The sequence below is a fragment of the Cricetulus griseus genome, assembly GCF_003668045.3.
Source record: "Cricetulus griseus strain 17A/GY chromosome 1 unlocalized genomic scaffold, alternate assembly CriGri-PICRH-1.0 chr1_1, whole genome shotgun sequence".
In the NCBI taxonomy this organism is placed as follows: domain Eukaryota; kingdom Metazoa; phylum Chordata; class Mammalia; order Rodentia; family Cricetidae; genus Cricetulus; species Cricetulus griseus.
In genome coordinates this window covers 221791493-221807999 of record NW_023276807.1, presented here as the reverse complement: position 1 = coordinate 221807999, position 16507 = coordinate 221791493, and the positions used below count along the sequence as shown (strand labels likewise).

Here is a 16507-nt window from a genome sequence, read left to right as displayed (position 1 = left end):
GCCTTTTGTTCATGTGGAGATCCCTGGGTGGCTGCAGATACCTTCCTGAGGGAATGGTAACTTTTGGACAGAACCTTCTGATGTCACCCCATGGGCACCCTTCTTTCCCTTCCTTATCCATCCTGAGAACCAAGGGACAGACACATTCAAATAGTCATGGCTGTTGAGGGACACTAAATCCAAGACAAGACTTCTCTTGACCTATGGGCCAACAGAGAAGGCTGCATCATGAAAGTCTCTGGTCATGTGAATGATGAAGACGACTTCACCTTGGGGATGGGTCCTTAGGGTTAAACTGATTTACCACATGGTAATCTTGAACTGGACTTGAGATTGAGGGTGGCAGGTGGGTTGGATTGTGAATGTCACAGACTCCTAGCAGAGTCTCTTATCCAGAGAAACATCCCACTGGAGGATGGGGGAGGGAGCAGGAAGACAGAGGTGGATTTGTCTCAAGGCATTGGCTCAGGCCATAGTGAAGCTGCAGTGTGAAATCATCAGACAAGGCCAGCAGGCTGGAGATGCAGGGGATGGATGATAGTGCCGTTCACATCTGAAGGCTGTGTGGAGACAGAAGCATTTCCTTTCGGAGGCAGGGAATTCAGATTGCATTGTAATTTCAGCCAAGTAGGAGAAGGTCCTGGGTTTGACTCTCAGCCACCTGTGCTCTGCATCTGTAAGATATGTGGGCTTTCAGGGTAGAGAGAAGAGTGGCTCCTTACCTGGGAATTTGAATCCATAAATTCATTCTTTTTTTTGTCCAGCACCATTAGAGGCAACTAGCAGTGTCATTCTGTCTGTTAACTTTATAAAATGATCTATGGCATCAAATATAACATCTCAGCCTTGCCTTGTAGAAGGATTTGACTTAGGACCCCCAGTGGTGTTTTGTGCATTTCATCACGCCATTGTGGCATGGAGTACATGTGTTTTCTTTACTATAAGAATAATCATTAGTGCCCCTTAATTACCTCAGATTAGAGAATCAATTCTAGGAACTTCAGAAAACTTATCCTGAAAATTTTGCTTATTGTCCCAAGGGATGGTAATATGCCTATGATCCCAGCAATAGGGATTCATATCATGAGAAGTCTGTGATCGTAAGACTATGAGGAATAATTTTTTAGGCTAAACTAAAAGAGGCACAAGTAGGACTGTTACTTTAAGGTTAGCCTGGCCTATATATTGGTATGGTACTGACCCCCCACCAAAAAAAAACAAAACAAAACAAAAAACAGGGTTGGGGGATAGGGTCAGCAAATAAGCACAGGGACCTGGATTTGTCTCCCTGAATCCATGTAAAGAAAATGGGTGTGGTGGTGCATGTCTGTGGTCCAGGTGTTAGGGAGGCAGATCTCTGGGATTCATTGGCCAGCCAGGCTAGCTTACTTAGAGAGCTCCAGGCTAATGAAATACAGTGTCTTCTATGTGTGCCACTCCCTAACCCATGTGCATCTCCTACAACACACACACACACACATACACACACACACACACACACACACACACACACACACACACACACACACACACACACACACGCTTGGTTGCTTTAGAGCTGAACCATCCTTGCTATCAGCATCTCATTGCATAGCCCACAGGCAGTTGGGGCTGCAGCCTGAGCACTCCAAGAGAAATGTAGAGTCGTGTGGATCTGTCTGTCTTTCCACCATGTCTCATTTCCCTGGGCTTCTGTGACTGAGCTTTAAGCTCCCTACACGTGGTTTTCCGTTGTTCTTGCTTTGGATTTGTCCTGCTTCTCCTTCATGGGAAATGACAAACTGTTGGAGCCTGGAGCTGTCAAACCTTTTCAAACCCCAGCTTGCAGTTATTCTTCATGAATGTGCTCAGCCCGGGGCTGGTTGTGAATAAACATCACCCACCCGTCGCCTGCATTCCTGGCCTGACTACTGCGCCTTCCCGAGCCTGGCTTAGGGTCACATCCTTCAGTTTAGACTTTCCCTGCAGAAGAGAATCATGAAACTACAACAGCTGCCAAGAAAGCTTCAGCAGTGTATTTAGAGAAGCATAAAAAAGGCCAATTAAGCTGTTCATGGGTTATTATTCTTGGTGGTAATGAGTGCCGGCACACAGCAGCTCACTGGTGTCTGTGGTCTGGCTGAGCTCTGGAGGCCAGTCCATGGCTTCCTCCAGCACAGGGTTTATAGGGCAGGGAGAGGAGTCGATGGCAAGGCTCTGAGCCACTGAGATGGGGCTCTGTGTGGGGCCAGTGGAGCTAAAAGATAGAAATAAAGGCAGGTAAGGACCTTTGACTCCCTCAGGAGGTTTGATTGGAGCAAAGCAGGAGCTGGAGCCATGGCCCATCAGTTAAGACATGGTGACCAGACAGTTCAGTTCTGGACTCCCAGGACCCACACTTGTAACTCCGCCTCATGGGGATCTAAGGCTTTCTTCTAGCCTCTGCTGACACACACACTCATGTCTGCATATACACACACAAGTGCACACATACATACGCATAAATAAGAAAAAAATTTAAAAATTCTGGGAACCCTCTCCCCAGGTCTCTGCATGACTCCATCTTGGGTTGGCCAGGAGTCCTCACTCTGTGATGGTCTCAGGAAGAAATTATGTGTCCCCAGTGATCTGGGAGCTCTGAGCCATCCTGGGATTTCCAGGGGCTGAGTTCTCTGAGATATAAGGCTTATGCTCGAGTAGCAGAGGGCAGGGGACCCAGCCCCTTCTCAAGCAGCACCACTTCCAATCCGTCCTTAGATGAACATACCATCTGTTATTAGGACCGCCCTCCCCCAGTCACATTTCCAAAGCCAGGGTGGAGGTGCAGACTCAGTAACAGGGCAGAGGATGGCAAATTCCAGGGCATCCTGGGAATGTGGATTTCACAGACAGCTGAGCTGTTCTGATTTTATTTTTATGATGACAAAGCCTGTGTACCCTGAGGGCTGTGGGTTGTTTGTGTGGAGTTGTGCAGTGGACATCAGGGCTCACAGACCTGACTGGATTGGGGTTTCATCAGATCTGTTGAAGTTCCTGCAAAAGCCACTGCTGCCCCTGCTCAGCCACTGCACTACACAGGGGGCCTAAGGGACAGTTAACAGCTGGCCTTGGCTTTCTGAGGTCTTTTTCCATTTGGGGGTATGTGTCCAGTGTTCTACTGGGAGAGCTTCCTGAAGGTCAGGAATGTTGGGTTCCTTTCCTGGCCCTTTCTTTCCAGGGGTCTCCTTCTGGGCATGCTTGCCCTCAGTTCTAGAAGCCTCTCTCCTGCCTGGAGACTGTTACTGAGTGTGGATGGGAGGCAGCTGTGCTTGTGGCCTCCCAGCACCCTCTAACTAAACAGCCACTTCTTTGTGACATTCCTGAGACAGGAGGGGGCAGCTCCCTGGAGCCAGTTTTGAGTGTCTGGGCAAAGAGGGTGTTGTGGAATATTATCCAGTGATAAGCCTCTGCAAGGACCATGAAGAGGAAGGGAGACACATTCCTGACTGAGAAGGGTTTGGCATTGAGGGCCATGTGTTTGGAGGAAAGAAGCTTGGCTGGGTGATGAGAGGAGAGGCAGATGATGGATCTGGGTAACCTGAGAGCAAGTTCCAGCGTTCGGGCCTTGAATTAGTAAAACACTAGAACACCGAGCTGGCTCGACACACATTCGTTAAGTACCTACTGTGTGCAGGCAGAAAAATAGTCATTAGGTATGTTGAGTACCTACAGTGTACAGGCAGAAAAATGATCATGAGGTGTCACTGTCAAGAGTCTAACGGTTGAAAGCAGGTGATTATTTGGGTGTAGATGCAATGCTTAGGGGAGTGGTGGTGCCTGAGCCATTAAAGGGGAGGCTGTAATCTCAGCTCTCCAGAGTCCAGACAGGACGATAAGAAGTTCAAGGTCATCCTCTGGCCACATACTCAGTGGGTTCAAGGCCAGACTCAGATAGGCAATAAATAAATAATAAATCATGATAAGAGGTCCTTAGAAGATAGGACATAAGGATTGTATGAAAGAGAATAGTGTTCGGAGCGTGTTCTGTAAAGATGGAGTGTCTACACACAGAGCATGGGTGGAGCTGAGGAAACAAGCACAAACCTAAAATCTATTGGAATGGGCTAGGAAAAGGGATGAAGCCTGCCAAGGGAAGAAGGTATTTAAGACATGCAAGGACACTCATTAGGCAGAGTAAGGTGCACTAGTTGTCTGGCCTTTTCTGAAGGACAGAGAAGACACCATTTGGACATCAAGGGAGCTGACATTCTTTTTTGGATATTGTGTGAAGTTAGGCCAGGCTTCTAGAGACTCTGAAACTCCAGGGGCCTAACTGTAGATTCTCATGAAGTGGGCTGTGGCTCTGATGGATACCATTGAGGATTCTCCTCATGTGGCCACTTAGGTATCGAAGCATCTCAGAAGATTCTGACACTATTTGCTCTCTGATCCCTCAGCCTTGTGGTTTCATTTGTGACGTCAGCTCTATAGCTGGAATTAGACATGGTAAAGGGTATGGGGGAGAGGGCTGTCAGGGGTGAGCAAGGAGGAGAACTTCTGTGTTGTAAGGTTAAATCCACTCAGCATCCAAAAAAGAAGATTCTGGGTGGTTCTGAGGCCTGGGTGTTAGAAACCATCTGAGCTGGAGATCAGTGGTATGTAACATATATAGTATTTAGGGTTGCCTCAGGAGAGAGGGCTGAGTCCACAGAGCAGGACATCTTAGTGTGTGCTAACTGGGTGGCCTTGGCTGCCTAGGGTACTGGCATGGTGTCATCACCTGTGGAAGGAGGCTGTATCCCCAGGGAGGGAGCACCGAGAGCATTCTACAGTCTGCTAAGAGTGGTCTCTTGTTCTTGGGGTGTCAGACTGAACCACTTGTGTTCTGTTTCTCAGGAACTGTGGTGTATGGTGAGCCCATCACTGCCAGCTTGGGGACTGATGGCTCTCATTATTGGAGTAAGAACTGGGCCAAGGCTGCTGCTTTTGTCACCTCCCCACCCCTGAGCCCCGACCCAACCACTCCAGACTTTCTCAACTCCTTGCTGTCCTGGTGAGTACTGGTGACTTGTTCACATCTACACTCTAGCTCTCTTCAGACCAAAATGACCTGGTAGGTGACAACATGGTAGCAGGACTAAAGTTGGGGTTAGTTAATAAGAGAGAACAAGGAATTATTGTGTCACTATCTTGGGTGGGAATTCCTAATAGGAACCTGGGTCATTCTGACAGCCAACTAAAGGATCTGAAGGAGGTTTCAGAAGGATGCCAGCATGGTTGGTGGGACATTACTTATGAAATATCTCACCAGACAGATTGAGGTACCTTGCACTGTAAGGTAGCCTCATGTCATGTGTTTCCTTCCAGTGGAGATCTCCAGGTCACTGGCAGTGCCCACTGTACCTTCAACACTGCTCAGAAGGCTGTGGGGAAGGACAACTTCACCTTGATTCCTGAGGGTACCAATGGCACAGAGGAGCGAATGTCTGTCATCTGGGACAAAGCTGTGGTAAGGCTTGATGGCTTCCTTCATGGCTGGCCCAGGCATGCTCCTGTCTTCTTGGGTGTGGGGCTAATGTTGGCCGGTTGAGAACATTCTAGAAACACAAACATTGTGAAATGTATTTCTCCAAGACAATTCCTAATAGCTCATTTCCTTCTAAATATTACACAGAAGTCCTATCTTAATGAGGAAATAGCTTCCTCAGTCTCTGGTGATCTTCTCAGTCAACAATCTTGGACTCTACTTCTTGGAGTATGTTGGAGAGCTCTAGGGCTCAGTATTTGCACCCACCACGGGCTTCTGTTTGATCTGTTTTGGGCAGATACTGACCTTGGGAGTTGGGAAGCTTTTTTACTTTAAAGTTTTAAAATATAGTAACAGATGTTCTGATTCTTAGTGAGTTCTTTAGATTACGTGAGTAAAAATCGTCTTGTGTCAGAGGTTTGCCACAGCAAACATTTTGTGAATGTCTTCATTTTTGCCAGCACATGTGTGCACAGTGTGTGCCAGCTTTCAGGTACCACTAGCGTCACACATACTACCTCATAGGCCCGTTAAAAGGATTCTAAATATGCCATGAAACTGTCATCATTCTTAAACCCACGTGAGAAACAAGAAACTTATTTTTTAGTCTTCTTGTTTGTTTCTCTGAGACAGGTTCTCACTGTGTGGCCTTGATTGGCCTAAAACTAGAAATGTAGACCAGGCAGGCCTCCACCTCATTGGGATCCATCCACCTTCCTCTGCCTCCCCAGTGCTGGGATGAAAGGCGTGGCCACCACACCCAGTGAAAAGCTTGATGCTTTTAAATAGTAGATGGTTTTCTTTTCTCCTAACACCAGAGAGTCATTTTTCTATAATTCTTTGATTAAAAACTTGTGTGTTTCTATTTTTTTAAACTGAGATGAGTATCCATGTAGATATATCCTTGGGTACATCTTTATATTTTTTTGTTATTTATTTTTATTTTATATATGTTGGTGTTTTTCCTGCCTACATGTCTGTGTGAGGGTGTCAGATCCCCTAGAACTGGAACTACAGACAGTTGTGAGCTGCCATGTGGGTGCTGGGAATTGAACCCAGGTCATCTGGAAGAGCAGTCAGTGCTCTTAACCACTGAGCCATCTCTCTTTATGCTTGCATGGAAGTTTCTAGAAGTAACATCGCCAGGTCGAAGGGAGTCTGTTAAAGACTGTAAATAGTATTGTTAAAATCCCTTCTGCAAAGATCCTGACATTTGACATGGTGTATGGCACTCCTCAGTGGATTTTAAGAGCAGAAGCCTAGAGGACAAGTAATTTGGGTAAATTTTGTCTTTCTTACTTGATATTCAATTTCCTTGCTGATTGGAATGATTTTTTTAAATATGCCTTTTGGCCATTTGAAAATTTTTCTTTCTCTTAATGCACACTCATTTCCTTGTTCTCCTGTATTTAGAGCAAGTTTGGAAGGGAAGGGCTTCAGGCAATGATTGGCCCTTACTATATGTCTCAGAAAGCTAGGCCTGAGACTCATAGACTAGAAGCCCCAGACCTCTGCTTACCCTTTGTCAAAGGGATATCCCAGAATGCATTGCATATCAACATGTGTTTTTCTGTGTTCCACAGGTCACTGGGAAGATGGATGAGAACCAGTTTGTGGCTGTGACCAGCACCAACGCAGCCAAAGTCTTTAACCTTTACCCCCGAAAAGGTCGCATCGCAGTGGGATCTGATGCAGACTTGGTCATCTGGGACCCTGATAGTGTGAAGACCATCTCTGCCAAGACGCACAACAGTGTAAGGATTGCTCATCGTGGGTAGACATTTGTGCTACAAGTACCAAGAGATGGGGCCAGTCCCGGGATTCTGTAGGAAACTGTAACTTCAGTCTTCCAAGGACCAGACCAACACTCTCACTTTTTTAATTGAGGTTCATGAGACTGCAACTCTTGGCCATGTTTTGAGGTAATGGCCCCTGTCCTTAGACCTTCAGAGTCTCTAGATTGACATTGAACTCCAGAAACTTCTAGAAGCCAGGTGCCATTCCATTGCCATGGTTTGGACAGTACCTCTTGTGGTGGGCTTACTGAAAGGGACATAGCTAGAGCTGTCAAATATCCACTTCTGAGGTGGCCACTGGGCATATCCATTTTCTTGTCACCCTTCTCTCAGGCCATAGGTTGAATTGATAGCTATACTTCTTGTCCTAAAGGAATTTGCCTTCTCCTTCCAGAGAAGAAATAATCCAGGCATTGGGTCACAGTTTAAGAACTGAGGAATTTGGGGAATGCGTTGTGGCATTTTGACTGAGAACCAGGGGTTCTGTGAGGTTTGGGTGTTTTATGAGTTTGTGAATTTAATGAGTGGAGAGCTGAGGTGTCAGATCCCAGTAGCTCCTCAGATAGCATTAAATCTACAGAACACCAAGGGGATAAGGGAAGAACCTTGGACAGAATGTTTATTTTCTGTTTTTGGAGACAAGGTCTCATGATATCTATACTAGGCTGACCTCAGACTCACTATCCTCCTGCCTCAGCCTCCCTATTGCTGAGATTACAAATATAAGCCACCAAGCAAGGTAAAGCATTCCATGCCAGCACCTTACTCAAATCTAATTTTCTCCTAATCTTGATGTTATTTAGCTTTAGCCATATGAGCAAGAGACAGTTCTTACAACACTGAGCTACAAAATAACATGGACTCTTTAAAAATAGCCAAACAGTACAGATTCATCCAGGGGGTTTGTGTGTGTGTGTGGGGGGGGTGGGGCAGGGAGGCATAATTGTGCACTTCTGAAAATGTGTATGTGTACTACACGCTTGCAGTGCCTATAGAGGCCAGAAGAGGGCATCAGATCCCTGGAACTGGACTTACCCAGTGTGGGTGCTGGGAACTGAACTTTGGTTCTCTTGCGATAACAGCAAGTGCTCTTAACCTCCGATTTAACTCTCCAGTCCCTAGAACCATCTTTTAATGGGATTCTGTCCACTTGTTCCACGAGAAGGCAGATAAGGAAAGCACAGGTTTAGTAGCGCTTACCCAGAATGCTTGGAATCAGAGGCATTTCGATACAGGCTTTCGTATGTTTGCATAAATGCTGGCAGTTGGGCATCTCTAACATGAAAACCTCAAATCCGTAATTCTCTAAAACCAGCTCACTTGAATCTGGAAGTTATTTTTTCCCATCTTATAAGAACTGTTTTTGTGTATAGTTTGTTTCTAAACACTTTCATGCATTAGTACTGTATTTATACTGTTTCCACTGCCTCCTCTCCCTGTTCCAGCTCCTTTTGTCTTTGTCTTGCCACACACCCCTCTCAAACTCATGTCCTCCTCTTCTGTAATTACACACACACACACACACACACACACACACACACACACACACACTCCAGCCATACAGAAACCAGTTGGTGTTGCCCGTATGTATATGTATTTAGAGCTAACTGCTTAGACTGGGGTAACCTATCAGGAAGCTCATCCCTGAAGGGAAATGATCCACCCTTCCTTCCTTCCTTCCTTCCTTCCTTCCTTCCTTCCTTCCTTCCTTCCTTTCTCCCTCCCTCCCTCCCCTCCCTGCTCCCTCCTCCCTGCCTCCCTCCCTCCCTGCCTCTCCCTCCCTCCCTCACTCCCTCCCTCCCTCCCTTCCCCCTTCTCCCCTCCCACCGCAGTCATCTATCTAGTGGTGGGACTTTCTGAACCTTTCCCCATCCAAGTTGGCCCATCCAGTAGAGTTGTGTGATCTTGGGCAGACAACCTTATTGTTGTGAGTTCATGGCTACAATCTTTCTTCCAGAAAGTACTATCTCATAGCAATCCTCCTGGTCCTTTGGCTCTTACACTCTGGCCCCTCTTCCATGCATTCCCCGAGCCTTGGGTGCAGACGTTGTGTCAGGTGACCCATTTGGAGCTGGGCATGGAAGTGAGTTCCTAATGAGTACAGTGGATCTTTGAGAAAAGTTCTAAGTGACCGGCAGGCACCACAGGGATCGCACAATTCCTGCTGTTTCTCTCAGTGGGCCTGAAACTGTAATGACAGTTTGCCCCAAGTGCCACAACCGCGTAGGCAGGTCCAGGCATTTCCAGGATGGGCTTGGGCCTTCTGCCAGCCTAAGTCCTCTCTCTTGGGCAGAAGGGTTTGGGTGGGGCATGCTGGGTTCACTGTCAGCCTCTTTGGCCCCTGTGGGTACCGAGATGGTGGGTGCTTGATGGGGAGGCTGCTGGATTCCATGTTTATGGCTGATCTTGCCTTGCTGGTTCAGCATAGCCTTAGTGCCAAGTCTAAACGTATCATCCATCTTGGGATCCTCAGGGTGACCCTTTCTGGGCATGTGTGTATCATTTTGCATTCCCACCCTTTTCCTTTGACCTTCTCTAGAGGGTCTGGTATGATTATCCCGAGTGGGAAGATAAATAATCGAGAGGTGCAGAGAGCTTCACGACCAGTCTAATGTTACATAGTGATCTTGCGGTCGAGCCAGAGTTAGAAGCCCTAATTTTTTCGGCATCCTTCCCCCAACCAGACTGTGCAACGTATGCATGTGCAATGCCATAGCTGGGTGGGGTGGAGAGAGTGTTGTCCCTCTTTAGTGGGGTCTCCTCCAGAGGGGGGACAGGGGCTGCCAAGTTCTTTAAAGACACAGGCGACTGGCCTGGCATTGGGACCTCTCTGCCTAGACAGAGAGCAGGAAGGAATGAAGGTTTGGGAAGACAGTTGCTGCTGACGGGCATTTTTATCTAAACCTGTCTTGGGCAGTATCCCTGCCCTGACTGATGTTTTTGAAGAAAGGTGGCCCTTCCACACACCTCATTGCCTCCTCCTGCTTCAAGGGCGGGCACTAAGCGTGTTTGTGTGGTGTCACTCATCTGGTGAGGTACAGACAAGAGACTCCAGGTCTAGCTTGAGTGTGGAAAGTCTAGCTTATCCATAACCCTATTGCTGTGCCTTCATTAGGATTTCCTGGGATTCCAACTTGCTCCATAATCTTTGGGAAATCATGTGAAGTTAAAAATGCCCACACCTAGTGGAGGCGCAGCCTCCTATCTCAAAGAGTGATGGGAGATTTGCAATCCCATCCTTGAACATGCCAGCTTTAAATCACTCAGAGCAGTGGTTCGCAGCCTGTGGGGCTCAACCTCTATGTGGAGTCAAATGACCCTTTCACAAGTGTCCCCTAAGACCATCAGAAAATCAGATACTTACATTATGATTCATAACAGTAGTAAAATTACAGTTATGAAGGAGAAATGAAAATAATTTTATGGCAGGGGACCACCACAACAGGAGGAACTGCATTAAAGGGTCATTGTCCTGCTTCCTGCCATGTTTTACAGGGGGAGGGGATGGCTCCAAAAGCCTTCACATCAGCTCCTTCTTCGGCCACTAGCCCCAGTGTGTGTGTTCATGGTCTCAGGTACCAGGGACTTGTGCTTGTGGAGGCAAAGTGCAGGACTCAGCAGCAGTGGATAGGAGACTGGGTGCTTTTGTGTCACCAACCCTTTCATAGGTTGGATGTGTGAGAGAAGTGTCTAAGGTCACGTCACTGAGGAATGGCAGGTCTGGGGTGGGAGGGTCATTAATTAGGAAGTGATGAGGGGGGAGGTAGACGTCACCTTGATCTTAGACAACAGCCTTCCCAAGGTCATTTCAGTGTGACCCGATTCTCTCACCATGGCCCACTGTGAAATATATCTTTAGTTTGCTTGCCATGATGGAGGAAAGCACCCAAGATGAAGACTGTAGTTGGGGACTGCCATGTTCTTTGTATGTGATCCAGGAGATGTGAGTCTGCCCTTGGGGAGGTGGTGTGAAAAACCCCACCATGCTTCTGCTTTGACATTGAGGATGGGGACAGGGAAGAAGGTCCCTGAGATTCTGAACTAGTAGCTAGCACCTGTGCAGGCTTGGGGTTTAAATCCCACTGCCTGTGTGTGTCAGACAGCCTTGAGCTGAGAATGCTGTGTGTGGCTCTTCAGTGCTGGTCAACCCCAGGTAATTGGGTACCCCCTGGGGAATCTGGCTTCCCCTAGGCTGCTGTGCTTGCATAGCCAACTCTGATTTCAAGGACAAGCATTCTGCTCAGGGGGCCGCTGTGAGACATGTCCCCCAGAATCTTGGAATCCATGTGTAGAGCCTCTCGCCTGCAGCCATGCCTCTCTGCTTTTATTTACGGCAACCCCACGTTTCTCTGTGGAGTCTCCACACAGTGCTGAGAGCAGTCACTGGTGCGACAGAGCAGTGTGCTCTGCTAAGCCACTGTATCCTTTCTCTGTATTCTCCAGCCACTGCAGAAGCAGAGGTGGCCTTTGACCTGGGTGTTGGTGTGGCTCTGCCCTCCCTCAGATCCTCTGGTGTTTTTCTCTTGGTTGGAGTTTTCCCAGAAGCACATCTGGTCTGTGCCACGTGTTAACCTCCAGCTGCAGCCATTTGTTCCCATTTGTTATGTGGAAAGAGTTGGGGAGGCCTTCAGCCTGAGCTGAGCCAGAACTGTGAGAACCGTGGACACTGCTCTGACTTATGAAACCTTCTGTGTCATCTCAAAGCCTTTTGTTTTCTGTTGCTTCGACAAAGGCACCGGAAAGCACCCCACTTGTTTCCCAGGAGGGGGCGCCAAACTGTTTTCACTCACAGCAACTGAGCTCCCAAACACATCATTTAGGAAACTAACCCTCAATCCCTCAAAGGCTAGCTGTCTTTTATGTGTCACCAGTCTATATGGTTGAGGACTGTGGTTTAGCCATAGCTCCTTATAGACTGGAAATCTGGGAAAGGCTGTGGGAAAACCCGGCTCATTTCGCAATTCAGTTTGAACTTGTTTAGAGTGGAGCCTTGGGAATTCTGCCTGCACAGGGCAGAGTTGGTGGACGCAGTCTCTGCTAATGGGAGGAGTTTTTTCTTTCCTCCCCCTTCCATTTATCTTTTCCCTTCTTTCTGTTGTACTGGGGACTGAACCCAGGGCCCTGTGCATTCCAAGGGTTCACCACTAAGTCCGCTGTTACGGAGCTACATCTCCACTCTATTAGATCTCCCAGACTGGCCTTGAACACACTCTGTAGCTCAGGCAGGGCCCCGACTTGTGTGTGAACTCACTGCCCCAGAATCCTGAGTAGCTGGGTTCATAGGCCTGCCCCACAAGACCCAGCTGGAATAAGAGTCTTTATAATTTGTAAAGTGTTTACACAAATACACACACACACACACACACACACACACACACACACACACACACATGACTGTGAGCATGCTACCTATATTATTAATCTTTTCCTTTATTTTTATCTCAGATTTGTAGGTGTAGTGAGATGAATCGTATTCTAGACAGAAAGTGAGTGGCCCTTGGGGGAGCCAGTAGGGACAGGCTCCATCTGGGGTTTACCAGTGAGCTTCAGTCATGAGCTTCAGTCAGCCTGAATCAGTCCAGTTCAGGGACAGGGATTGCTCTGATGGTGATTGTCCTCCCCCAACCCCAGGCTCTTGAGTACAACATCTTTGAAGGCATGGAGTGTCGTGGTTCCCCGCTGGTCGTCATCAGCCAGGGCAAGATTGTCTTGGAGGATGGCACGCTTCACGTCACTGAAGGCTCAGGACGCTACATCCCCCGGAAGCCCTTCCCTGACTTTGTGTACAAGCGCATCAAGGCAAGGAGCAGGGTGAGTGCTTTTGTTAACTTTTAACCATCATGGGTTGAGTTTTAACGCCACAGATATTTGTTAAGTACTGTGAGTCAGAATAGCGGGAACGGGGGACAGCCAGGATAAAGACAGCTTGGCATTTTCATCCCGAAACTTAACCTACTAGTGGAGGAGTCAAGGATGGCCAGAGCTTTGATGACGAGTGTGGGGTAAGGGCCCAGAGGACAGAAACGCTACTGCAGAATCATGGAGGAAGATGTTTTGGAAGAATCTACTTGGCCGTTGAAGTTTAAGTAGGAGTTAGTTTCTCAAGTCAAAGGATGGAGATAGAGACACTAGGAAGACGGAATGTGACATGTGGGAATCAAACAGTGTGTTCAGGACATGGTGAACAGCACACAGACAGAGAATGAGGTGGGGCATTAAAGAAGATGGAGATTTAAAAGACATTTTGATCTTGAAAATCAGACCCTCTTCACAGTATGACCAGAGGCTTTTTTGAAGGGTTCAAATGATGTGACCCGATAGGGGAAAACTGTAAGAAACCGGCAGAGTAACCCATTGTTGGGGACCCACCTTGGGAGGGAGAGCCTTAGCCTAGAGCTTCAGGGGCTGATTGCAAATCTGTGCCTATTGTACCTGTCCATAAGGTGGGCCTAATCCCCAGGCGTCCCTGGCTTGTCTTGGCTGCTGTTCCATCACACTGGGTGGGTGCAGAGAAGACTGTCCTCTGTGAATGTGACAGAGGTTGTGGGGGTGATTGTGTGTTTCAGCTGGCTGAGCTGAGAGGGGTCCCTCGTGGCCTGTATGATGGACCAGTGTGCGAGGTGTCTGTGACACCCAAGACCGTCACTCCAGCCTCATCAGCTAAGACATCCCCTGCAAAGCAGCAGGCACCACCTGTTCGGAACCTGCACCAGTCTGGATTCAGCTTGTCTGGTATGGATAGGGCTGGGTGGTTCTGGGTTGGTTCAAGCTCTATAGAGCCAGCCTGGGGCTTTAGGCCCCGCAACTGCAGAAAATGAAAGATAACATTAGCCTCATGCTTTCCCCACTGGGAAACACTCCAGCCACCAGACATAAATCTGTAAATGATGAACTGGATCTCAGAATCTTTAGACCAGTTCTTGGGCCATGTGATGCTGAGACACCCACCCTATGAGCGACCCTTTTTAGACTGAAGGGACATTTTCCGATCTGTCACGTCCATTGTTAAAGAGGTACTGTGGCCGGTGCGTGTGGAGCTTGGGCTCTCAGCAGCCTCGCGTTGCTCAGGCCTTCTGTACCTCAGTTCTCACCTGTGCAATGAGTCACCCCAGTGGCTCCCTGGGGGGTGCTGTGAGATCTACTGAGTTAACATTCATGTTAGTTGTCTAGGACAAAACCACTGGACACGTGTGACCCATCTGCAGGGGTGGAGTAAAACCTGTGACATCCTTTTGGTGACAGAAAAGTAGACTTTCTGTCTTGGAAACATCCTTCCCTCTTTCTTCTGGCCTACGACAGGGCCTTCAATTCTCCTGGCTTCCTAAGCTTGGACAGGCATCTAGGTTCTTGTGGCCTGTCAGCAGCACAATTCATTACATAGACTTCTTTTTCTTGTCATGTCTGCTGGGTTTTTAAAAAAATACCTTATGGGGGGCTAGAGAGATGTCTCAGGGGTTAAGAGCACTGGCTGCTCTTCCAGAGGTCCTGAGTTCAATTCCCAGCACCCAAATGGTGGCTCACAACAATCTATAATGAGATTTGATGCCCTCTTCCGGTGTACAGGCATGCATGTAGATAGAATACTCATATACATTAAGAAAAATACCTTATGTGCCCTTGATGGATGAGGAATTACCCACTTTCAGTACACTTCAAAGTGTTTTAGTTTGAGAGACAGGCTCTTCAACCTTAGTTTTGTCCCACAAGTATGAGATCAGTCACAAGGTGCATCCCCGTATTATTCACATACATGGCACAGGTTTACCAGTCCCTTTTGTGAAAGAAATGCTTGGGATTGGAAGCTAGCTTGCATTTTTAAAATGAGAAAAATGTCATGTAGATAATTAAATATTTCGCGACCAAGACCCAAATTCAAACACAAAATGTGGACAGGACTGATGGCTCAGCAGTTCAGAGTCAACTCCGATCTTGTGGGGGAACCCAAGTTTGTTCCTGGCAACCATGTCAGGTGACTTGCAATCACTGGTCCCTCCAGCTCCTGGAGATCCAGTGCCCTCTTGTGGGCCTCCTCAGGCACTGCAGTTATGTGCAGGAATCCTCCCCCTTTCATATATATTTTAAATTAAAAAAAAGAAATCTTAAAAAACAAAACACAGTTCCATCTATGTTTCATATAAACGTGACACAAAGCCTTGAAGGGGATTTTATGCGGTATTTTTAATATGCCAAGTTTGACTACAGTTAGTCGTATCAGGTCAGCTGTGGTATTTCCTACTTGTCGTATGACAACACTGAAATGGTTTAGAGCATTTGGGGTTTGGGAGCTTCAGATCCAGGATTCTTTACCCAAGAGCATCTGAGCTCCTCCTGAGTGAGAGGCGTGGGTCCTCAGAAGAACCGTACTCATTAGAACCTTGGATCTAACTTTATATTCCCAGGAAGAGATCACTTACACCAAGTACGACGCGTAGGCTGCAGGGAGGTGCACTGTACTTCCGGTAGTTTGAACCTTTAGTGAGGTTTGGGGAAAGGGGTAGGGTTGAGGGTGCTTGGTCCAGCTTCTCTCAGGAGTGTTCCTGAGCATGCCGTATGATTTTATTTCCCAAGAGCCTCACCCATGTTTTATCTTTTCCCTAGGTGCTCAGATTGATGACAACATTCCCCGCCGCACCACTCAGCGCATTGTGGCGCCCCCTGGTGGCCGTGCCAACATCACCAGCCTGGGCTAAAGCCCCTAGGCCTGCAGGCCAGATGGGGATGGGGGATGGGACACCTGAGGACATTCTGAGACTTCCTTCCTTCCATTTTTTTTTTTTTTTTAAAGAGCCTGTGATAGTTGCTGTGGGCAGCCAGTTCCTGGGGCTTACTCTTGGGCCCCCACACTCGGTCTCCCCTTGGAGTTTCTGAATTCGCTCACCCAAGTCCCTACTACACAGTTATGAACACACCCAAGCCTAGCCACCCACCCCACACGGAGCTGCATCTAACACGCAGACATGCGCCACCAAGCAGATCTCAGCGAGGGTGCCCCGTCACATCCTCAACTGTAGTCACCACCTTCCTGTCCTGGGGAAGATTTAGTGAATTGCCCTGAGCTGCCTTCTTTTCTTTTTAAAAAGTTTTTAAAAAGGGGGTTTTCTTTGTGGGGCTGGGGAGGGGTGGGAGTAGGGGAGGGTTTTTTTTTTTTAATACTAAATTGAAAGCCCGATTCAATATTAATCCACGGGTCTTGAACTGGACATCCTAATGATGCAAATATGTAACC

General features: G+C 47.7%; 1 protein-coding gene across 2 annotated transcripts in view; it reads left to right on the top strand.

Annotated features, from left to right (window-relative positions):
• Window positions 1–16208, top strand: part of Dpysl2 (dihydropyrimidinase like 2) — a 100569-nt gene extending 84361 nt beyond the window's left edge. For both annotated transcript variants that reach the window (XM_035452280.1, XM_027390275.2), the window contains exons 9-14: window positions 4855–5011; window positions 5326–5467; window positions 7069–7239; window positions 12913–13092; window positions 13848–14013; window positions 15880–16208. In XM_035452280.1, the coding sequence (XP_035308171.1) occupies window positions 4855–5011; window positions 5326–5467; window positions 7069–7239; window positions 12913–13092; window positions 13848–14013; window positions 15880–15971 (908 nt within the window). In that variant the 3' untranslated portion in view covers window positions 15972–16208. The remainder of the gene's footprint in view (window positions 1–4854; window positions 5012–5325; window positions 5468–7068; window positions 7240–12912; window positions 13093–13847; window positions 14014–15879) is intronic.
• The last annotated feature ends 299 nt before the right edge of the window (window positions 16209–16507 follow it).